Source organism: Thermobia domestica, chromosome 11, assembly GCF_964235325.1.
Source record: "Thermobia domestica chromosome 11, izTheDome1.hap1.1, whole genome shotgun sequence".
In the NCBI taxonomy this organism is placed as follows: Eukaryota; Metazoa; Arthropoda; class Insecta; order Zygentoma; family Lepismatidae; genus Thermobia; species Thermobia domestica.
Window position 1 is genome coordinate 175,589,397 of NC_137464.1, and position 26,362 is coordinate 175,615,758.

At 35.3% G+C, this 26,362-nt stretch overlaps 1 protein-coding gene across 1 annotated transcript in view; it reads right to left on the reverse strand.

Moving 5' to 3' along the window:
* Positions 1–449: 449 nt before the first annotated feature.
* Positions 450–26,362, reverse strand: part of LOC145664571 (uncharacterized) — an 822,099-nt gene continuing 796,186 nt past the window's right edge. Inside the window, exon 4 of the mRNA XM_081731348.1 lies at positions 450–3,275. Coding sequence (XP_081587474.1) covers positions 2,352–3,275 — 924 coding nt within the window. The 3' untranslated portion in view covers positions 450–2,351. The remainder of the gene's footprint in view (positions 3,276–26,362) is intronic.

The following is a 26,362-nucleotide window of genomic DNA, read 5'->3' on the forward strand; positions in this document are numbered from 1 at the left end:
ACAAGAATGAAATGAATGTCGTTAAGATTCACTTCGGACATCAAGAGTCGTATGTCTGAAAATTTAAATTAATCTACACTTTTTAGGAGATGATACGATATCTAAATTTCTCAAGTTATCGTAGGGACAGGGTTTCGGGATATATTCAAAAACGTCCACAACGAATCTAAATAGGATTTTTACATAATATTATTACCCATTAATTCAAGCTTTTTTTGGCATTATATTAACATTTTCCCCTTACGTGAATTTTAAACCAAAAGAAAGATAGAAAGGAACACGAGATAAACATCGAAATCTCAACTTAGAAAGCAAAACTAACAATACAGGACAGTTTTACTATAAACTAAAATTATTAATTTAAATGAATTGTTGATCATATTTTTAAAAAATATTATTATCTGGTTGCTTTCATTGAATGCCTTCGTTAAATTAACTTATTCATTAGCCTATTCATTAGCCTATGAAGTAATAAAATATCGAATTCTGTTGTTGCTAAACGAAGGTATCATTGTCGCTTTTACACAGGAGATCCGGATTCGTTATCTGTTGGTAGTTCATGTAGTTCCAGTCGCACTTTACTTTAATCCATATCTCATACAGTTTCAATGCTAGAATATAATGATAACAAAATGAAAATAAAAAAAGGAACCCAGAAAGCTGTACGTGCACCCCCCATCGTTGTAAATATACATTACCTAAAGTGAAAAGCTAGCAGTGAGTTTTGCAAAATCAATAGTTTAAGTCAATTTTATGAAGGTTGAAGGAAAAGAATTAATCGAGAGCAGACACTTAGCATTTCCAAAGGAATTCCTCATTCACATCACAGATGCCTAAAGGCATTTTAAAACCTCAAATTTGATTTAAATTTTCTGGTACTTGTTGGTACACCCTCCTCAGAGAATCCTGGATCCGGCCCTGACAAATACCATCTATAATTGTTCCTTTTAATTATCTTTGTTAAGAAAAAAATTTAAAAAGTAAGAAATAATGGATATTACAGCTTTTAATCGTTTTAAAATTATATTGAAATATTTAAAGTATTTAAACAACCTTTGATTGTGTTTCGTTTACATTGATGCAGCTGACCGTGTGTTTAGGTATGTATATACGCATTTGTCGATATATTTTCTATTTGATCAACAATTTATACTCATCACAGAATATATGTATGTATATATTGTATATATATGATTCTATATATATAGCATATATAATATCTATATAAATATTCCTAATATGATATCAATGTAATGTACGTTTTTACTTTTCTTGTACAGTAAGAAAACAGTGAAATAGTTTTCTCATTACATGATGGCGACAGATAACAATGCACTTTTGGCGGGAGACAGGGGGAATTAGAGGTGACCAATCCTCCTGGAGAATCTGAAATATCGTACTATTTCGTTACGGAAGCGCAAGAAGTGGAGTGACGTATAAACTTAACCTCGTTCATTGTCCACGTTATCCAATCCAAGATTGTGCCCATATCAAATATGTTATGAACATATGATATCTTTCTTCCATAAAGGAAATGGAAGCCATCGACCTATTGTCCTCTTCATTGAAGACAATTAGGACAATTCCATAAATATTCCCTCCTCCCTGACCTGTTGTTACTCCAGGATTGAAATATGGTCACCTCTATTTCAGTTGACAAATGTATGTATGTAGTAGCGAGTAGAAAGTGAGTTTTTATCACGTTTTCAAGGCCCTCTAAATAGAAAACAGATTCATGCTTTTCTCGAAAAATTAAACAAATACATATACAGTATGTAGAGTTTAAAATTCTTTCGCTTATGTTACAGCTAATATTATCTTGCTTATTCCTGTAAAAATTACGCTATCATCTATTATAAGGACCTTGGTTAACAATAGAGATAAAAGCATAGCCAGGCACTCGGATGTAATGAATGCATGATTTGCAGCATTTTAAATGCATTCATTATATTATAGATATATAATAACATCCGATTTTTAAAATTATATTATGTAGCCACAAAATGCGGCTAAAGGATAATGTAGGAGCTATTTACATATACATACAGGTATACAGTAACAAAAGAATCAGCAAAAATAGGTTAATTATCTCTTCTTTCTTCCTTTATACTATTCTTTCCACTTCAGAATTTCTTCTATCCACTCCATTCTGCTTCAGAATTCTTTGGAACCATTATTTCCAACTCATATTTTCATTTCGCGTTCCATTTTCCATCTCTTTCTTGAAGTGGTTTTCAATCATTCATTTCACGTAGTATTTCCTCAACAAAATTAGGGAAACAAAATTCTTTTTCTCAAGTATATATATAAAAAATAACAACGAAAATTTTAAACAAGCGACGTTCTTGTTTTCAAACGTTCTCCAACTTAGAAGGACTAAGCACTATTTCATTTTCTTGCCGCGAGGTGTCTCTAGTAGCACTGCTGCTAGCACGATGAGTTTCCGGTAGCGATCTCGTACTTTTCCGACTACATGTCGATCGAATCGAATTTGATGAACGAATTCTGATCGCTTCTTCAAGTTCATCTTCTAGTCTATGAGCGTCGGGGTCTGGATTCACCAGTCCATTCATTAAAATATGACTTTGTTCGTGCGACGTTGCAGATGACGATGACTTACCCTTCCCTTTACCTTTCCCACTTCCGCTGTAAGAGGCACTACCTGCAGGCCTCTTCCCGCGGGCACTACTCATCCGTCCACTACTTGTGCTACAATCTGCCACATCATTGTCCTCCTCATCACTATGGCTTCCGATAAAATTAGGAATATGAGTCTTTTGCCTCACACTACTACTTCTCCCACTCACAACAGCACTTTGTGGTGTTCTCGGGGGCTGATAAGATGGTGTGACAGTCTTCAACCCTTCCTCATTTCTTTTGGGGACAATTTTACCGTTTTTAGAAGCCCACGTTTCCCCAGACGAACCACCACCCCCTCCCCCACCAGGTCCTCCACCACTGTCAATCAATGAAGCCTCATCTGTGTGTTCAGGATCTTTTTTGCGTTCCTGCTTTTTTCTCTTAAATAGGCATTTGCAACACGAAGGACAGGTACAAAACAGAATGCGCAGAAGACAAAATAAGACACCACTACCGATAAGGCTTGGTCCTATCAGTCGAAGTTCCAACGTTTTAAAACCCTTTTCGCCCATCCCTACAAAAGCTATAACAAGTCCAACGGCGATCATACCGAGACCAACGTAAAGAATAACATTCGCTGCACCATTTTGCCGATAGAAGCCGTCCTCGTCTTCGCCAAACGATGCGTCTCGAATCTGAAAGGAAAGAAGATAAAAGATTTGTTAAAATAAACTGATCACGATTATGTATTGTGAATAAGAGCACTTCGCAGGATAGAAGAAAAGAAATAAAGGTACATATTTTAAAGAAAACAATCGAAACAAAAGCATACATTATTTGGCATCGTAATACTTATTGATAATAATATCGTTTGTGCTTATGAATGGAACACGATAAATATGTGCATATGATTATAGACTAACTTGTAAGCAGATACGTGGCTTTAATCATCCTATTCTGTAGAAATTTGAGTGTACATTTTTCTGCTTAAATATATAGTATATAAAGAATGAATTACATAATTTAATTCCCCCACGTAAATGTCTTTTGAACTAAAGGAGATAGACAAAAAATGAAAGTTAATGGTTATAAAAATAATTAGTGGAATGAGAATATGGGAGGAAATGAAATAATCTAAGGAAATGATGTTGTCAACCACAGACCACCAGATGGTCTAGAATGATTGTTTGGAGGACGAGGATCATCTACTGCACAATGAGAGCATATTGTAACAACATATAAATTTTCAACAAATAATATAACAAGTGATTTATTGTATTTAATAGTATACCACGTAGTGCTGTGCTGAAAGTAGATCAAGAAATGTGCAGGAACGACCTGTTTCTTTCATTTCTATTTATGCCAGGGTATTATCTTACACTATTGGCAAGACAAGTACGTTAACTGTAATTTAAAAAGTTTGGGAACAAAGTTCCCCCATTTCGAGCTCCTAGCACATGAACGTTCATCATGTATGGCGTATCGGAATGATATAGGTACATGTTTGAAGATTTCGAATAACACCACCATCTATGCCAATTTGTAGAGAAATCTGTAGTAGTAGTTCGAGGAGGGCCATATGGCTCTATGTCGTGAATCCAACTGAGCTTAGAAGAAAAAGAAGCCTTTAGGAGGGGGATAGTTCTTCCACATCTCTCCCCTAGATCATCCACTGGGAAACAACCAGATACTCTTTGCTTGAGGTGAGTACTATGCTATTTCCAGCTACCATGTTCACAGAGAAGAAATATAGGCTATGTACGTATTTCGAAAACACAATTATGATTATTATTGTACCATATGTTACATAGAATTCTGAATTAAGTAATTCAGAGATTGTTTAGAACAAGATTTACAATTAAAGTGGAATTCAAATAGTTATCGAAGATTTGATCTAAGGCGTTATACTTCAAGCAGAATTTCAACTTGCAAGTATACGCACTGAAAGTGTACATAAGGGCACAAACAAGATGGCAAACATTATAAAATTTCTTATTTATAATATTTAAATAATGTATTTCCTACAAACTAGATAACTAGCTCTATGATCTGTGGAACCTGGAAGTTCAATGCAACATTCACAAAAATATTGATTGATTTCTGTTCTTAGCCAATGAATCTGGTTTCTATTTTTTCTTACTTCTGAGGACCTATTTTAATATTCTCCCATCTGCAACTAGGCATTCCAAATGTTTCTTTAAGATTAGATTTCAAGTCAAAATTTTGCATGTGTTCTACTTTCTTCCATTCCTGTTAACCTGAGCCTTCTAGACTTGATGATTTTAACAATGTTAGGTAAAGTATCAATTATGTAGTTCCTAGTTCTGATGTTTTCGCCATTCCTCATTCCCATCCCGCTCGAATCCAATTATTTGTTTCAGGGTTTTATTTTAAAATGCTTTCAATCTGCGTTCTCCCTCAAAATAAGTGACCATATTTTACAATCACACTGCAAAGCAGCCATAATTTCATTTTGTATACTTAAAGCTTCAAATTCTTCGACAGAATTCGCGAAGACAAAAGAGTTTGGACTGAATAATAACACAAATTCCCAGCTTTCAGTTGATATTAAATTTGTGTATATATATAGGGTCAGTCTGTTAATGTTGATCCTAGATATTTGAAAATGTCAATTTTGTCGAAAGTAATAATTGATATTTTATGTATTCATAATTTGTAATGTTATGTAATATGTGAATTTCAATTACTTTTCTCTGCATATACTTCTAAACTCATGTCCCTACACCTTTAAATAAAAACCTCTGCATTTTTTCTTTTGTCCTCATATCAGATAGGTGTCTTCAACTGCTTGTTAATTAGATGCTTGTTACATCCTGGAAAGATAAGTTGGTTTTCCATTCAACAACATGTGATACAACGTCTGAAAATGAGTTTTTCTATATTTTTCACGAGCCGATAGATTCCGTTTTTGAACTGATTAGTGGCTCAGTGGTAGAGCGTTCACCTCTGGTGCGTGGGGTCCCTTGCTCGATACCAATTTGGCTGTTAGCGGCAAATAAACTTTGTAGTGGACAAACACCGTGTGCGTGGGTTTTGTCAGCATTCTTCCGTTTCCTTCCACTTTATTCATTCCACCATTCCATTCATTTCTCATCATCATCGTCTCCTGTAGCCTAGGCGGCATAAGCGTGAAACCTTAAACTGGGAGATTTCATTTCATTTTCATTAGGCGATAGTCTTGGGAGCTCTGCAGAGTGGCTAGATGTTGATGAGGTCCCAGAAATATCTCCGAAACGATCTTTCATCGGTGTATGTTCTAGTGGTGTGCTGCTGAATTATTCACTGCTTTTTCGTCAGAACTGAATAGTGAAAATGAGAAATAGCACAATAAAATGTATCACAATTAAGAGTAAAGCTGCCTTGATTGATGATAAGAATGAAGGTTTAGTGCTTTATGTGGCAATGCAATAGTGCAAAATCCGACACGTTTTGCACTACGGGACTTCTTAATCCACCATAGCCATCAGGTCTCTTTTCAATATATTTTAAGCATTTGAATCATGTTTTGATGAGGAGAAAACTTATCAATGGATCAGATGCCAAAAACATTTGTAAGCAGTTCCTTAAATTTTGAACGTTCAACTTCTACGGAAGAGGAACTAAAGCATGATACGCAGTCGGTGGCGCGTAGGCTAGCCGAATGAAACGAAATTTGTGATGCTACGTTGTCACATGGTAAAGGAGTGTGGCTAAGTCGACGCGCTACGGTGCAAACACGCGAGCAGGCGACAGATCATTTCAGTTCTCTGCTTTGCAAAGATGTGGCAACACCTCAACAATGTCATTTATCAGTAACGTTTAAAGAAAAGTTGGAACGCCGTCATCAAATGCATAAACATTTTTCCATAGCGTAGTACCTTGAGAGCGATATATAATTGAAAAAGGAAGGGGCCGTTGCCATAGAAACCACCGTTTCCATAACAACGAATCCCGTCACGGCTCGTCAATCTAAAACGGATTGAGGGAAGAAAGAATCTGCAACAAATGTGATGCACGGAATAAGTCGTGAGTGGGAACCCTTCACCCCTGGTGGGGATATTCATGAAGCTATCAGCTTATGTCTAATTATATTGGAATATATTACCCATTTCTTAATTTCGAACATACTAGGTTCGATCGAAACGAGAAAACTTTTTATCGGACTTCTAAAGAAAATAAAAATAAAATAAATAAATACATGACCGTGTTTATTACATATAGAATTCCCAGTCACGACCCCCTTTTCAGTTTTATTAAAAATAGAAGAAGAAGATGAAGAAAGGAAAAGGAAGATAGAAGAGGAAAGAGGTAAAGTAAGAAGGTGATAAAGAGGAAACTGTTACTGGATATTTTGAGAAATATGGTAAAGGAAAGTGAATAATTATCGAATTGGGATCATTTCCAATAGCTATTGGGTGAATATTTGGTATTAAGGTAATCAAAGGTAGACACATGTTAACTCATACATCCCCGACCTAGATCCATTTAACCCCAACTACCGAATTATCCCAATCTAGCTCTGAGATAGATGAGAAAGTTCAATTTTACCGTTTATTCAATATTTCCAGAAGTTCTAGACTAATATCCAATATTTGAAAAATGAACGACGAAGTTGATGGCATGTTAGAAACGACCACAGAGGGAAAGAAAAAAAAATCAGAGTATCACATATTTGTCTAAGATTTTGACTTTCACAGTTCTCCCATGATGATCATTTGTTCAGGCTACTTCGGTCCTTTTTACTTCCTTCATAGAGCCAACTTAAATTAAGTTAGTATTGACATTCAATGACTTTAATTGCCAACTACCATTAATTATAATAAGTCACACATATATGTCAAAATAATTGGTGCACTTAATACTAAACCTACATTTCACTCACACACACATTCATACAGGACAATGTATACTTCGGGTTGTATTTAGTTGAATTAAACTAACCTAACTACATTTCTATAGACATTTATTACATTTCAATAAAAGAAAACTTAGTTTGACATAACAGGAAAAATTTTATACATGAAAAGAATGTTTCATAAGCATGCACAGAAATCCACTACTTTCAACAAGATCAAATAACACATTTCTCTTTCTAGATATATTAAAAGTTGGATTACATGAAAAAAAATTCGACAAAAGACGAAAGACAAAAATAAAGAAAGAAAAATTCAAAGGTCAATATATTTAAGATTCAGTGCAATGAATACATATCATTGTGGGAAAAAAAATTGGTTAATCATTCCTAAAAAAAAAAAAAACACTTTAGTAGCATTTTATTGAGTCTCTGTCCCAAGAGGAGACATTTCGACAATTTTATGAGTCTTTGTTCTCACGTCGATAATAACTCCTTTTTCAACTCTCTTTACGCACTGTGATTTGTGTCCATGAGAGTATTTAATCGTTTTTTGTTTTAACTATAGACAAATAGTTGCTTCATATCACATATATATTTAAATTTCTCATTTCGTCACTTGACGCACTTGATATAAAATTTCAAAGTTTATCAAGATTTAAAATATCGAGTCCAGTCCCAAACATTGGGAACATATTTCCATATTCCTGTATTCACATTAAATTATTAACCTAATTTCAGTTCGTTGAATTTAAGATCACTAATTTTTTTCTAGTATAGATCGTGTAGTCAAAAGATTTCTAGTCACCGAATAGTTAGGTTTCCGATCGTAGGGGAAAGATTCGTTTCATAGTTTACTGATAGAAGATTCGTTGGTGGGGCGCACTGTTTCGTAGCTTACTGATTTCACTATGATCTCGCAAATAAATTTGGATAAGGATTAGGGTTATTTTTACTTTTCTTACGACCTGCTACTTGTTTTATTTACATGCAGTATTTAACATGATATTCAACTTTAATAGTTACAAACATCAATAACAACTCAACAAAATGTCATTTATTACAATTTACGCGGTAATACTATATATCACAAATAGTTGGTCAATATCGGGTGTCAAAAGTCTATGGCAACCTAAAACAACCAGGGTAAATACCGAGCCCTCTACATACATACTCACATATATATATATTCATATTACTCAATATAATAAATTTCACTTTAATATCCATCGTAGTATTTCGTCGACATTTAATATCTACATAACCTTTTTATATTCGATAAGTATTCATATTTTATTGGCTCAAAAACAAAACAAAAACCCTGACTAACAAAAATTATTTTTTTTTTTATAAGGTTGCGACATTGAACTTTATATGTATAAACCCGATAATCAATAATCATTCTCAATTTACTAAAGATCCGCGTATATAAAAAAAAATAGTCGGTATTATTTAATAAGTTGACATAAGAGGTGGAAATACAACAAATAGAGCAGGCACGTAACTTTTAAAACTATGTAAGTACATATATAGATGTATATACAGAAAAAAAATCAATGTTATTCGAAACTAGTGGGCCCAAACTATTAATACATACACACTATATGACCAATCAATAGAAATAAAACCAGAAATCAGTAATCAATGGATATAATTTGTTCGATCAATGAATAACAAATGTTTTCAGGAATCTGAAAGCATAGTGTACCTTCTCGTCAGTTTCTCTCGTGGTGGATTAAATATCGCGAAAATGGTCCTGAGATGTGCTGCAATACCTCCACGAATTGCATCCCTCGATGTCTTAGTTAGTACATACGATCGAAATAAGTGATATGAATATTGTATGTTTTCATGAGTTTCAGAAACCGGGGGGGGGGGAGGTTGAAAAATTTGAAAAAAAATCTCGAAGTAATGAAGACAGAGAGAGAGATAGAGAAGAAGGAAGACGAAGAATAGGGGCGCCAAAGACTTAAGTGAGAAATAACTAACGCTACAAAGATAAAAGTCGAATTTCGCTCTCAACAAAATCCATAGCCAAAATATTCTTAACATGCCAAAAGGGTGGTCTACTCAAATACGTAGACTCAAGGAGCGCCCTGCTGCCAAGGATGCAAGTTCTGTGTCCATCAGATCCCAATCCCACAAGAGTTTGGTTGTAAGATTGAAATCCGATCCCCGTATCCGGCCCAAACCAGCAGGGTCCCGAAAATCCTCCGGAAGGTTAGAGACGGCGTTAATTTAGAATTTCAAAAGAAAAAAAAATCGTCCGACCTCTTGGAAACTAGAAGATTCCAGAATAGTAATGAAATTAGAGTAATAGCTAAGATATCCCTAATTAGAGTTTGCCAAAATAAAAAAAAAATTAAATAAACTGGATTTTGAATCGGTGATTTCAATAACCAAACATCACCGATGGCTACCCCGCGCAGACATGCCACAGTCTGGGACGTCGTTAATTTCCCTCATCTAATTAAACTAAGAAAAGACATGAAAATACTTAAGGGGACTAGGGGTCGACGTCCGGGTACGCTAATGACATGAATATTAATTTAGTAGCAGTTGATTTAATCGGATAGTCCGAACTGAGTTATATGAACACTGCACAATAAATAAATAAGGTAAGCAACGGAAAAAAAAAATCTCGGAGAGGCAATGAATGTTAAAGGTACAAATGACCGAAACCTGTACTTTTCGATGATCACAGGAAATAGCAGTTGGTTTTCTTAATTATCATTTCTGTCAACCTTTAGAAGTAATTCCCACATGATGCTACCCTATCTATTGAAAGGCTTAAGATCCGGGGCTGTTATTATGAGGTACTTAAATGCGAAGTAACACACAATTCCCAAACTACAATTTACTATCCAAGTAGCAAACTCGGTTGGATGAATGTACTGGTGTAGAAGTCAAAACGCGAGAGATTTTTTTTTTCGTAAACGTATTCATATTTTCACTATATAACATACACTAGGCCTATCCATTTAAATGTAGGTGTCATATCATCTCATTCATATTATTTTATATTATATTATTAATATATCATTACATTCATTCATTATCTACTAATTTTTGCGCGAAGTAATATTTTACAGACACCCTATTTCATACATTTTACACGCAGGCCATACACATATTTACATTACACAGTAATAAATATATATAATTATCACAATCTATCACGCTCAAACTACTACACGATAACATTCATCGAACCACGTACTCTTTGTTTCGAAGCACCCAAATTGTATTTACTTCGCAGTTTTAAAAAAAAAATCATACGTGTATTTACTGAAAGTTAAATTGTCAACGATTAATCTATTTCCGATTTGCTGATAAAACTAAAGCAACAATGGAATTTTTCTACAGCCACGGGAAAAGAGAATTTAATACTACATTTTGAAACAAACAGTAACAGCATATGGGCTTTACTTCTATTAAGAAAATAGGTATTCTTTATTTCAGTAGATATTTCAGTTACTACTGGACCTAGCAAGCTGAAATTTTCAGTACAGTAAGATCTCATGCTATCTTATATGAAGGTATACTCATCTGAACCGAAAACAATGTCCACGGGAAGTAATTTGAGAGTAAATGTCCAAAATCAAACAATCTAGATCACTAAGTCATGCGATGTCGTAATGTCAACAAACAATTGATTAGCGAAACCGGACGCAATGGCGCTGTAGTGGAGGCATAATTTACCGTGTACTGAAATATATACTTGTACTCATTAATCAGAAATTTAATATTTACACTGGTTTAGTATACTTCGAGTTAGACAAATGGTACTAAATTAACGCATATTTATACACTGTCCTAACCGAAAATTCACACACTCGCACAAAACTACTAACTACATACACCACTGTTAGTACTATACATAAAGACAACTAACTAAACCAAACATGCACCATTTAATTACATGCATGTTGACGAAAAATACTCCCTTGTTGGTATATACAGTCGGCTCGATTAAACTTAAAGGGGGGCAAAATGAGAAAGGTAACCCTAGGTCCAATTGACCTGACCAATTGTTTGAAACAGGTTTACAAAATAATTATTAAAGATCGATGCCCTGGGGGCACCTTAACGAGGTTTATTAAGGGACCCTTCCCCTGAGAGGGGAAAAGGCCCTAAAACAAATAATAACTAACCCATCCCCCCGCTAGAATTGGTTCAATTTGGAAAAGGGGATAGGAGCCCTTTTAAGCTAACTTAAGCTGCCATTATGATTATTTACATTACAACTATCAAACCTACTACGTACATGCAATTACTAAATAAATAATAAAAAATCACATCTACCTAATACACGAACAACATGCACTAAACAGGTCGTAATTTCCCTAATCCCTAATTGAATTTGAAATAAAAAAAAGTAAAGTCACTCTTTCACTCTGTCTATTCTAGATAGGCAGCAAACATGGCTTCCTAGTAAACTGGATGTTTCACTAACTTATTGTTTCTTTACGAAAAATGTAGATTTTTTCCCCTGTTTTTGGGGCTCCTACACAGCCTTCAATGTTCACCTATGAAATTAAATCAGATTTTTACCTGAATTCTATTAAAATCCTAGTCCTTTTACCGCAGATATGTAGGCGAAATTATAAGCTGCGCCTCGTAAGGTGTCTTCGATTATTCTGATAACATTGCGCCGAAAAAGCCAGAGGTAGGAGAATTCCTCCAATCAGAACGAAAACTTTAGCCGCGGAAATTACAAAACAAATAGAAATTTGGCAAATCCAGATATAACCGGATCTGAAAGTGACTATGGACTAGTGAGAGGGGGTGAGGGAAAGATTAGGTACCTGACTAAATTCTACATTGGTCTGAAATTAAGAAAATTTATATCCAATGACGGAACTATGTTTCGGTATGACGTCAGAATGGTAAACCTTGTAACTTTTCAACTTATATATCCGAAAATGGGATTTACACTTAATCAAAATATAAATAAATATATTATACAGTGGAAATATGGTTACTAATGAAACCTTTCGATTCATTATATTTAATTCGAAGTAAAGAGAGTAAATAAATTGTGTAACTAAACCGAAATTGAATAAAAAAAATTACTAGGTACAGGGTATGTAAAAAAAAAAGTTGCCATTACTCTCAACTGTAATGGTACATTACAGTTTTCCCCGGCCCATTAACAAAATTTTGTTAGAATAACAAAATTTTGCTAATTGGGAATACTAACTACTGATGCTTGTTAAATTAACACACTCATTCATCCCATTCAAACGTTACCAGTCTCACTAGGACAGTATATTATATCTACTTGGGGTATTGCGCGAGTAATTCACTACGTTTATCTTCTGTACAATTGAAAATCTTTAAATTTCGAAAATTATGAGTTCCGATACTTTTTTTTTTCAGTAGTGTTCACATAGCAATAGAGCGGACAGAAGTTCTGAGAAATCGATAGAAACAATTCGTAAGGCTTCAGCGGCCGACTAGCATATCCGATGTCATTAGGATCTAGTTTCTCGACTATCACTTTTATTTAATATTGTTCTAGGCTCACCGTTACCACGCACTTGCGAAGGGACTGAATTCTGGGGTCGATTTACATTATTGTTACTATTATTGTTATTATTCTGACTATTACCGTTCTCCCTTCTTCCGTACGTCCTGTTAAAATTCCTCCTGGTGTTATCGCCCCTGTCCGGGTTCGATGCCATGTTGGTACGGTCATAGGGACGATAACTCCGGCGATTGTTGAACATGGGCCGATTCCTAAATAGTCGCCGGCCATTAGTGTTGTTTTCTGCGCCATACCCACTAGGATAACGAGATCCAGCTTGGGTATAACTCAGGAAATCTGTCTGGCAACTTGCCGTTACCTTCGTCTTCGTCGGTTTTAGAATCTTTGCCTGTCGGGCGAAGTATCGTTTTGGTGGACCACCAACTTCCTTGCCGCACAAGGCAGCTAAACGTGAGGTGACTTCTCGCACCGTTTGGCACAAGTGGGACGCTATGGCCCGGGACTCATCGGGTGGAAGAGCGTTAACTATAATATCTACCAGTTCGGCCTGAGAGGGATGTTCAGCTATCTGATAATATAGTTCAATGATTTTCCAAGCATAGTCCAAGAGGGACCCATACTTGGAGCGATCATACCGGAGTGATTGTAAGTTTCTCTTTTGGAGCCGCTCGATGTGCTCATTACAATACTCTTCTTTGAAAAGAATCAAAAAATCACTGAACGTCCGGATTTGGTATTTAACAGAGGCAAACCATGCGCCCGAAGCGGCGATCAAACATTTTTCAACTATCTGTAGGCGTTCCCCATCAGTAAGTTTGTACATGTCTAGATATTGCTGCAGTCTCCGCAGGAAAACTCGAGGTAACCCGTTAGCAATGTTCCCATCGAAAGTGGGAAAACGTTCAATATCCCGGAGGGAAACTTTAGAGCTCATACTATACGGGGCAGGAAAAGAATCTATTGGAATCAACGCGTTATCCTGAGCGGTTGGGGTTGTCACCGGATTTGCCACCGACGGAGTGGTCACCGAACTGAACGCTCCCATATGACCAAGAGAGGTTTTATAATTAGTGTTGACCATGTAAGGTTCGAACTTAGGACCCACCACGGCAGTAACCGACGGTCCGGCACATCTCCTTTCCCCTCCTGGCAGCACGCTGTAAGATTGTACCATTCCAAAGGTAGAGTGAGCATTTACGCTAGTGACTGTTGTAGTCACAACACTCGACTGCATCGGTACATCGAAATTACTCAACCATGATTTCGAGGTTGGCTGATGCGGGGGGCAATACATTGCTGTGTCCCGTGCATCAGGCAGCACTTGACTCTTTCCCGGTTGGACGTTACTTGTTTCTGGGAAAATTTTCCCTGGAGAATCGCCATCAGGAAAAGGATAGGAGATATCAGACTTGACGATTTCCAATTTAGTAATATTCCCCTTAAGACTGTCTACTTCGGTTTGAATTTGACCAATCCTTTGATCAACCGACTCTAGTTTGGTTTCTATTGATAGGTTAGATATTACAACATTTAATTTACTTATTTCAGCCTGCTGCTGTTCAACCTTTTGTTCGATGTCACCAAATCTTTTGTTTGTACTCTCAAACCTTACATCTATTTCATTTAATTTTTTATTTGTTTCGTCTCTGAGCTGCTCGGTAGAATGTTGGGCCTGGTATCTAACCTGCTCTAGTTCAGTAAACGATTGCTCTTTCAATTTGCTAATCGAAGAAGCAAAGTCTAAACAGATCTGGTCAAATTTATTGTTTAGTACCTCGAATCGAGCGTCGGTCTCTCGTTTCGAGGTATCAAACTTTTCATTTATCTCACGCCTCATTTCTGCATTCTCACGTCTCAGATCTGCACCATTCTGTTCTATTTTAACTTCCATGTTAGTGAATTTTTCGTTCATATTAGAAAATTTTTCATGCATCATTTCCATCATCTGGCGAATTAATGCAGACGTGTCAGACCCTCCAGATGACATTCCTTCCTTCGGGTTTGCCGTCTGATCCCGAGAATCACTGTGATTTCCATTCTTTTCCTCATCGTCGAGGTCAGATATCTCCGCTGGAGATATTTGGCCTCGGTCCTTTTCACAATCCTCACAGTATTTTATTATTTCGCCGGTTTGAACCTTTTCTGCATTTTCAGCAGTATCATCCAAATTGGAGCAAGCAAAATGGATCCATTTTAGTCCACAACCGGTGCATCTTATTAATCTCCGCGGGGCGCGAGATCTTTTCTCTTTTTCATCTAATGTGCATTGAGTGCACGTGACTTCACATTCGCCCTGTGACACAACAACCTTTTTTGTTGCCATAGCTTTGAGACACTTTACAAAAGACAAGATATATATCAAAAATACACATATACTATAAAATACTTATTCGCTATCCAGACAAGTATTATTCATGAATTAAAGGACTCCCATTCTCTTTCCTTCCTTGAAACCCTTCTAGCGTTTAGTTCTAATTTAGAAAAAATTTTGACACTCCTTCTCTTTTTCCCCCTTAGAAAAGGAAACAAAAATGACAAAGTAGCCAACGACTCTACTTGTCCCACTTGACTATAAAATTTCTCTTATTAATTTCAATGTTGTAATCAATTCAACATGCCTTAAACCTCACTCTTTGACATTCTTAAAAAAAATTCAGATCTATCGGTCGCCATTTAAACTGAGATCCGTTGCCATGGGAACAAACGTTGCCATGACAACCATTCTTGTCGCGGTTCACCAATTCAAACTGATTGGCATGATAACTGGTATTATTCAATAAGCGTTTTCAGATCCGTTACCACAGCAAACATGCGTTACCATGGCAACAGTCTTGTCACGTGTCGCCACTCTAAAACTGAAAAAAGGGGAAGAGGCCGTTGCCATAGAAAGCACCGTTTCCATAACAACGAATCCCGTCACGGCTCGTCAATCTAAAACGGATTGAGGGAAGAAAGAATCTGCAACAAATGTGATGCACGGAATAAGTCGTGAGTGGGAACCCTTCACCCCTGGTGGGGATATTCATGAAGCTATCAGCTTATGTCTAATTATATTGGAATATATTACCCATTTCTTAATTTCGAACATACTAGGTTCGATCGAAACGAGAAAACTTTTTATCGGACTTCTAAAGAAAATAAAAATAAAATAAATAAATACATGACCGTGTTTATTACATATAGAATTCCCAGTCACGACCCCCTTTTCAGTTTTATTAAAAATAGAAGAAGAAGATGAAGAAAGGAAAAGGAAGATAGAAGAGGAAAGAGGTAAAGTAAGAAGGTGATAAAGAGGAAACTGTTACTGGATATTTTGAGAAATATGGTAAAGGAAAGTGAATAATTATCGAATTGGGATCATTTCCAATAGCTATTGGGTGAATATTTGGTATTAAGGTAATCAAAGGTAGACACATGTTAACTCATACATCCCCGACCTAGATCCATTTAACCCCAACTACCGAATTATCCCAATCTAGCTCTGAGATAGATGAGAAAGTTCAATTTTACCGTTTATTCAATATTTCCAGAAGTTCTAGACTAATATCCAATATTTGAAAAATGAACGACGAAGTTGATGGCATGTTAGAAACGACCACAGAGGGAAAGAAAAAAAAATCAGAGTATCACATATTTGTCTAAGATTTTGACTTTCACAGTTCTCCCATGATGATCATTTGTTCAGGCTACTTCGGTCCTTTTTACTTCCTTCATAGAGCCAACTTAAATTAAGTTAGTATTGACATTCAATGACTTTAATTGCCAACTACCATTAATTATAATAAGTCACACATATATGTCAAAATAATTGGTGCACTTAATACTAAACCTACATTTCACTCACACACACATTCATACAGGACAATGTATACTTCGGGTTGTATTTAGTTGAATTAAACTAACCTAACTACATTTCTATAGACATTTATTACATTTCAATAAAAGAAAACTTAGTTTGACATAACAGGAAAAATTTTATACATGAAAAGAATGTTTCATAAGCATGCACAGAAATCCACTACTTTCAACAAGATCAAATAACACATTTCTCTTTCTAGATATATTAAAAGTTGGATTACATGAAAAAAAATTCGACAAAAGACGAAAGACAAAAATAAAGAAAGAAAAATTCAAAGGTCAATATATTTAAGATTCAGTGCAATGAATACATATCATTGTGGGAAAAAAAAATTGGTTAATCATTCCTAAAAAAAAACACTTTAGTAGCATTTTATTGAGTCTCTGTCCCAAGAGGAGACATTTCGACAATTTTATGAGTCTTTGTTCTCACGTCGATAATAACTCCTTTTTCAACTCTCTTTACGCACTGTGATTTGTGTCCATGAGAGTATTTAATCGTTTTTTGTTTTAACTATAGACAAATAGTTGCTTCATATCACATATATATTTAAATTTCTCATTTCGTCACTTGACGCACTTGATATAAAATTTCAAAGTTTATCAAGATTTAAAATATCGAGTCCAGTCCCAAACATTGGGAACATTTCCATATTCCTGTATTCACATTAAATTATTAACCTAATTTCAGTTCGTTGAATTTAAGATCACTAATTTTTTTCTAGTATAGATCGTGTAGTCAAAAGATTTCTAGTCACCGAATAGTTAGGTTTCCGATCGTAGGGGAAAGATTCGTTTCATAGTTTACTGATAGAAGATTCGTTGGTGGGGCGCACTGTTTCGTAGCTTACTGATTTCACTATGATCTCGCAAATAAATTTGGATAAGGATTAGGGTTATTTTTACTTTTCTTACGACCTGCTACTTGTTTTATTTACATGCAGTATTTAACATGATATTCAACTTTAATAGTTACAAACATCAATAACAACTCAACAAAATGTCATTTATTACAATTTACGCGGTAATACTATATATCACAAATAGTTGGTCAATATCGGGTGTCAAAAGTCTATGGCAACCTAAAACAACCAGGGTAAATACCGAGCCCTCTACATACATACTCACATATATATATATTCATATTACTCAATATAATAAATTTCACTTTAATATCCATCGTAGTATTTCGTCGACATTTAATATCTACATAACCTTTTTATATTCGATAAGTATTCATATTTTATTGGCTCAAAAACAAAACAAAAACCCTGACTAACAAAAATTATTATTTTTTTTTTATAAGGTTGCGACATTGAACTTTATATGTATAAACCCGATAATCAATAATCATTCTCAATTTACTAAAGATCCGCGTATATAAAAAAAAAATAGTCGGTATTATTTAATAAGTTGACATAAGAGGTGGAAATACAACAAATAGAGCAGGCACGTAACTTTTAAAACTATGTAAGTACATATATAGATGTATATACAGAAAAAAAAATCAATGTTATTCGAAACTAGTGGGCCCAAACTATTAATACATACACACTATATGACCAATCAATAGAAATAAAACCAGAAATCAGTAATCAATGGATATAATTTGTTCGATCAATGAATAACAAATGTTTTCAGGAATCTGAAAGCATAGTGTACCTTCTCGTCAGTTTCTCTCGTGGTGGATTAAATATCGCGAAAATGGTCCTGAGATGTGCTGCAATACCTCCACGAATTGCATCCCTCGATGTCTTAGTTAGTACATACGATCGAAATAAGTGATATGAATATTGTATGTTTTCATGAGTTTCAGAAACCGGGGGGGGGGGGAGGTTGAAAAATTTGAAAAAAAATCTCGAAGTAATGAAGACAGAGAGAGAGATAGAGAAGAAGGAAGACGAAGAATAGGGGCGCCAAAGACTTAAGTGAGAAATAACTAACGCTACAAAGATAAAAGTCGAATTTCGCTCTCAACAAAATCCATAGCCAAAATATTCTTAACATGCCAAAAGGGTGGTCTACTCAAATACGTAGACTCAAGGAGCGCCCTGCTGCCAAGGATGCAAGTTCTGTGTCCATCAGATCCCAATCCCACAAGAGTTTGGTTGTAAGATTGAAATCCGATCCCCGTATCCGGCCCAAACCAGCAGGGTCCCGAAAATCCTCCGGAAGGTTAGAGACGGCGTTAATTTAGAATTTCAAAAGAAAAAAAAATCATCCGACCTCTTGGAAACTAGAAGATTCCAGAATAGTAATGAAATTAGAGTAATAGCTAAGATATCCCTAATTAGAGTTTGCCAAAATAAAAAAAAAAAATTAAATAAACTGGATTTTGAATCGGTGATTTCAATAACCAAACATCACCGATGGCTACCCCGCGCAGACATGCCACAGTCTGGGACGTCGTTAATTTCCCTCATCTAATTAAACTAAGAAAAGACATGAAAATACTTAAGGGGACTAGGGGTCGACGTCCGGGTACGCTAATGACATGAATATTAATTTAGTAGCAGTTGATTTAATCGGATAGTCCGAACTGAGTTATATGAACACTGCACAATAAATAAATAAGGTAAGCAACGGAAAAAAAAAAATCTCGGAGAGGCAATGAATGTTAAAGGTACAAATGACCGAAACCTGTACTTTTCGATGATCACAGGAAATAGCAGTTGGTTTTCTTAATTATCATTTCTGTCAACCTTTAGAAGTAATTCCCACATGATGCTACCCTATCTATTGAAAGGCTTAACCCTCGATTAGTCGCGCCGCGGTCGAAAGGACCGCAGGGAAATTATTTTTTATCGTGTGTCCACTCTGTTTGTCCGACAGACGCCACCGTCGAGCTAATCTTACCCCTCACCTTCCCGAACATTCCTGCCCAATTACTCCCTTATCCGTTGTTTAGTTTAACTACTAGTGACTGTTTAGTGACTCTGCGGTGCTTTCCACCGCGCGCGACTAACCGTGTAATGTTTTTTCTCAGTGTTACGCTCTGCACGTGACCTTTGCTTTGGAGATGTTTTGAGCTTTATAAGTATAAATGTTATTTTAATAGATGGAAGAGAGGTCGACCAAGTTAAAAAATTGATCTCAAGTTTGGAAAAAATGGGAATTAGAAATGAACAGCTTAAAAGAACGGAGGGAAATGTTAGGAATGGACTGTCGGGATAAATCAGCCGAGATCATCTAGTGGAAGCTTTGTCTGAGGAAGATCATAAAAAAAAAATGTAGAAGTGAGGGGTCTGCGAGCAAGTCTGAAGATCTCAAACCCAGAAATGACCAGCGATTCCCCGAATGTAGTCAGAGCAACAGAGAACGAAATAAGCGCCGACGAAATGTAAAACAGTATAAATTTCAAGATAACCTAAAATAATTCAATGAATAGGTGGTTTCAAAATAATAGGACCGTAAAATAATTCAATGTAAATTTGATTTGATTTCAATTTAGCGCCCCTTTCAGCATCAAGGCTATGTAAGACGTAGACCTACTGCTTAACGTGGGATCCGAACCACATGAGCTCCCACCGAGAATCGAACCCGGAAGTTCCACGCCAAATGGGTGTATGCTAACCGCTTAGCTACGAGTGAGCTATTATTGAATGTAATATGCGCTTTGAAGCTTTGTTTTATTGTTATGTGTATATAGCATTCTTTTTTAGTAATTTACTATTGAATTTCAAATTTTAGACGAGCCAAAGAGTTGACAAAAACAAAGGATCGTCATCAGAATTAAAATTTTCAATAAAACCAGTGCGTAGTTATCTATCTAAAAAAACATTTTATTCTAAATAAGAAATAAAAAAACAGTACATGTCTAACAGTAGGTTCCAATAATAGTTACTAACGTAAAACTTATTATAATAATAAATATTTTAATCCCTCTTAATCAGAAAATATACAAAATTACGTTTCTAATACAAGAAAAATGTTTAGAACGATATTTGCAACACATTATGTTCGTGCGGTCCTTTTGACCGCGCGCGACTACTCGCGTTACTTTTTCAGCGCGACTTCTGGAGGGTTAAGATCCGGGGCTGTTATTATGAGGTACTTAAATGCGAAGTAACACACAATTCCCAAACTACAATTTACTATCCAAGTAGCAAACTCGGTTGGATGAATGTACTGGTGTAGAAGTCAAAACGCGAGAGATTTTTTTTTTTCGTAAACGTATTCATATTTTCATTATATAACATACACTAGGCCTATCCATTTAAATGTAGGTGTCATATCATCTCATTCATATTATTTTATATCATATTATTAATATATCATTACATTCATTCATTATCTACTAATTTTTGCGCGAAGTAATATTTTACAGACACCCTATTTCATACATTTTACACGCAGGCCATACACATATTTACATTACACAGTAATAAATATATATAATTATCACAATCTATCACGCTCAAACTACTACACGATAACATTCATCGAACCACGTACTCTTTGTTTCGAAGCACCCAAATTGTATTTACTTCGCAGTTTAAAAAAAAAAATCATACGTGTATTTACTGAAAGTTAAATTGTCAACGATTAATCTATTTCCGATTTGCTGATAAAACTAAAGCAACAATGGAATTTTTCTACAGCCACGGGAAAAGAGAATTTAATACTACATTTTGAAACAAACAGTAACAGCATATGGGCTTTACTTCTATTAAGAAAATAGGTATTCTTTATTTCAGTAGATATTTCAGTTACTACTGGACCTAGCAAGCTGAAATTTTCAGTACAGTAAGATCTCATGCTATCTTATATGAAGGTATACTCATCTGAACCGAAAACAATGTCCACGGGAAGTAATTTGAGAGTAAATGTCCAAAATCAAACAATCTAGATCACTAAGTCATGCGATGTCGTAATGTCAACAAACAATTGATTAGCGAAACCGGACGCAATGGCGCTGTAGTGGAGGCATAATTTACCGTGTACTGAAATATATACTTGTACTCATTAATCAGAAATTTAATATTTACACTGGTTTAGTATACTTCGAGTTAGACAAATGGTACTAAATTAACGCATATTTATACACTGTCCTAACCGAAAATTCACACACTCGCACAAAACTACTAACTACATACACCACTGTTAGTACTATACATAAAGACAACTAACTAAACCAAACATGCACCATTTAATTACATGCATGTTGACGAAAAATACTCCCTTGTTGGTATATACAGTCGGCTCGATTAAACTTAAAGGGGGGCAAAATGAGAAAGGTAACCCTAGGTCCAATTGACCTGACCAATTGTTTGAAACAGGTTTACAAAATAATTATTAAAGATCGATGCCCTGGGGGCACCTTAACGAGGTTTATTAAGGGACCCTTCCCCTGAGAGGGGAAAAGGCCCTAAAACAAATAATAACTAACCCATCCCCCCGCTAGAATTGGTTCAATTTGGAAAAGGGGATAGGAGCCCTTTTAAGCTAACTTAAGCTGCCATTATGATTATTTACATTACAACTATCAAACCTACTACGTACATGCAATTACTAAATAAATAATAAAAAATCACATCTACCTAATACACGAACAACATGCACTAAACAGGTCGTAATTTCCCTAATCCCTAATTGAATTTGAAATAAAAAAAAGTAAAGTCACTCTTTCACTCTGTCTATTCTAGATAGGCAGCAAACATGGCTTCCTAGTAAACTGGATGTTTCACTAACTTATTGTTTCTTTACGAAAAATGTAGATTTTTTCCCTGTTTTTGGGGCTCCTACACAGCCTTCAATGTTCACCTATGAAATTAAATCAGATTTTTACCTGAATTCTATTAAAATCCTAGTCCTTTTACCGCAGATATGTAGGCGAAATTATAAGCTGCGCCTCGTAAGGTGTCTTCGATTATTCTGATAACATTGCGCCGAAAAAGCCAGAGGTAGGAGAATTCCTCCAATCAGAACGAAAACTTTAGCCGCGGAAATTACAAAACAAATAGAAATTTGGCAAATCCAGATATAACCGGATCTGAAAGTGACTATGGACTAGTGAGTGGGGGTGAGGGAAAGATTAGGTACCTGACTAAATTCTACATTGGTCTGAAATTAAGAAAATTTATATCCAATGACGGAACTATGTTTCGGTATGACGTCAGAATGGTAAACCTTGTAACTTTTCAACTTATATATCCGAAAATGGGATTTACACTTAATCAAAATATAAATAAATATATTATACAGTGGAAATATGGTTACTAATGAAACCTTTCGATTCATTATATTTAATTCGAAGTAAAGAGAGTAAATAAATTGTGTAACTAAACCGAAATTGAATAAAAAAAATTACTAGGTACAGGGTATGTAAAAAAAAAAGTTGCCATTACTCTCAACTGTAATGGTACATTACATAATGATATATATACCATCTAATGGTGTATATTTTCATTAAAAAGTTCCTCTCCAGAAGTTGCTGTTGTTTGCTTTATCAGTGAAAGAAAGCTTTCAAAGCAAATCATCACTCATGATTGCAGATACAAGAAACTATTATTAACAAGAATAATCTTATCCGTTAACTAACAATAAAACATTCGGATAGGGTAGGAAAATACATATTTTTCTTCTTTGATTTTGTTCAAGATGTAAAAAATAATGTTCATACCAAAGGAACGGCCGCTTAAATAATTCAAACGATGTATAGGTTGTAGAGTACAGAAGAGAAGATATGTATATTTTCTTGGAAGCAGAAAAGAGAAAAAATGAACATCCAACCCTGCTCAGAAGGTATATTGGCACGTGTCGAATCAGTTTGTTTGCTGTGCGATGTTTTTTTTGCCTTCAGGCAAACTACTGGCGATCGACTAGATAAGAGTCAAGAAAGAAATAAATAAATAAAGAAAAAGATACGCTTATTTCATGGAGCTATCCTTGCTTCTTGGCATTAAGTGTTTAAAAACCAAAACTATTCTGAATATTCATTTTCTAATTTCTATAATAAGAATAAGGAAAAATGTTAATTCTCATATATAGGAAGAAAGAAAGAAAATAATATTTCACACAGTAACAAAATAAAATATTTTACTTAATTAGGCCTTGGCCTTGGTGTGTTTCAAAATTGTTCAGAATGTTTTTCCGTATTCCAATAGAAAAATGATAGAATAAAAAGAATTGTTAATTCCCATAGAAAAAGAAAAAAAATATAATTACACTTATTAAACAAAAAGAACAAGATAAAATATTTCAGTCTGCCTTGGCAATTCCAAATGCTTATATTTTTTTTCTTCTGCACGTGAGCACTTCATATCTTCAAACTAATATTAGTCTTGAACAAAACACTTTTCAATAAACATAAAAATTTATAATTTTAAACCTAATAGCGTGTACACGAACCATGATTATCTATCACCGCATTGATTATAGGAGGTATTGAATCAATTAGTGGCGAAGGAACAGGAATGAGAAAGGAAGGAAGTGAACTGGGACCTGTATGTTAGGTGCCATCCCGGCATTTGTCTGGTATGAATGAGGAAAACCGAAGAAAAACCCACTCAGAATGGGTGGGCTGAAAAAGCTATTACACCTGTTCGACCAAATGTCCCCGTACACGTAGTGAATTAAACATCTTATTTCTCAACACTTTCAATCAACAGTTTTGTTAGAGCGTTTTATATGAGATCTGATCCTTGATTATTTAATGGAACATGAAAATGTGCCATTGTCCATCTGAAAATAAGTTTTTCGTTTGGTGTGGGCAGCATAATATGCAACTACAAATTCTTTCTTATTCCTGTTACCTAAGGGTCTTCTTCCTGTTACTTAATGTTTTAACTACTTCCTTCAAAACTAAGTACGATATTTCCTTAACCTCCTAATCTCACTTATAAAGAATTTGTGATCCAAAGAGAAATAATAAAACCTGTTGACTTAAACGATTGAAACAATATTGGTGAAAATTTCACGAGCAGCAATTACGCAATAGATGATTAGGATATTTAAAACACAACCTGTATGATAGTAGAGATGATACAACTATATGATCTTTTAATTGAAATGTATGACGAGTAAACGAAATGCTATAATACTGAAAACTGATACACATGCTATTTACTCATATATGTGTTATTGTGTGCAGAAAGCAGTGTTGCTGAGGAAACAGTACAAGACGACATCGTCCAATAGAAATAATTAAACCTTTTTCAAAACGAAATTGAATTTCCATCATACTTCACGAGACGAGAGAGCCCCCCGTCGTGAACAACACTAGCAAAAACCACGAAGTTCACGTCGTTGTTGATAATGGTATGTATGTGTTTCGAATATAAACAACCCTCACAACTATACTGATGTAATCACAGTTCTCATTCTTGATATCTGAGCATTTGAGATTAAGAAATATGCGTTTATGCCTTGTTCTAAGAGATCATATGTTTAACCCTGTAGCTGTAAGAGGTTCTAAAATCAAAGACAGTTAAACGAAAATTCACTGTTTCTGGGTATAACTGGGTAATATTTACTGTTGTCTGGGTTGAACAAACGATTTTGCGAACTGAAAATATGTTAACAACCAGTTCTAGCGAACTGGCTGAATAGCACCACCGGACTGCGGGAATTCCCTCGTAATAGTTAGAGTGCTCACCTCCGCACGGGAGACCCGGGATCCATTCCTGGTGGTAGCTTATGTGGTTCAGATTCCAGGTTAAGATATAGATCCACGTCTTAAATTGTCTCGGCGCTGAACAGAATACTAAACTCCAAATCAACCCACTACCGAACCAATCGACGTTGGAATCGGGAGCGCCTTTCCGTCATAATTAAAGTATAGTGGCTCAATGATAGAGCGCTAATTTTTGGTTTCAAGGTCATAGCTTGGTTCCAGGCTATACTATGTAAGTTTTTGTTGAACAGATTGTGTCCATTTGTTTCTAAGAGTTCTTCATTGCCTTCCATTTTATTCCTCAGTTCCTTTCATTAATCATTTCGTCCACTCATCATCTGTTTCCTTTAGCCTCCGGGACATAATCGTGCGATGTTAAAATTCTCATTTCATTTCATAGTATTAGACCAATAATGCAGTCTTGAATTTCTGAAATCACTTTTCACTGTTCACTCCCCAATTATCTGTGAGTAGATCATGAGTATTTAGATATATAAATTAATTATAATGGGTAATCTGGCACTTGTAAACTACTATGCATGAAGTACAGTGGACTCTTTTTAATTCGAAGTCCAAGGGGACACGAAAAAACTTCGAATTATCCGAAATTCGAATTATCCAACAACATTCATTTTCACATATATAACAACAAACAAACCAAAGTACTGTGCATCAGAAACACATTCATATGATGTAGACTTTACCCTTAAAGCAGCTTATTATTTGCGTGATTGAATACCGCAAACTAATAAACGACATTGACTCCACATACTTCAAACTACGTGTACAATGGAAAATATATTTACGTACAACACTACAACATACATTGAATAGCCCAAACAATTAAACATCAGTAACAATTTGAATATTCTGTTCTCCTGTTTTAAGAAGTCGTAAACCTCATTTGCTTAAGTTTGATTGTTTTTGTACGGTCAATAAATATTGAATTTCATGTATTGCGTGGAAT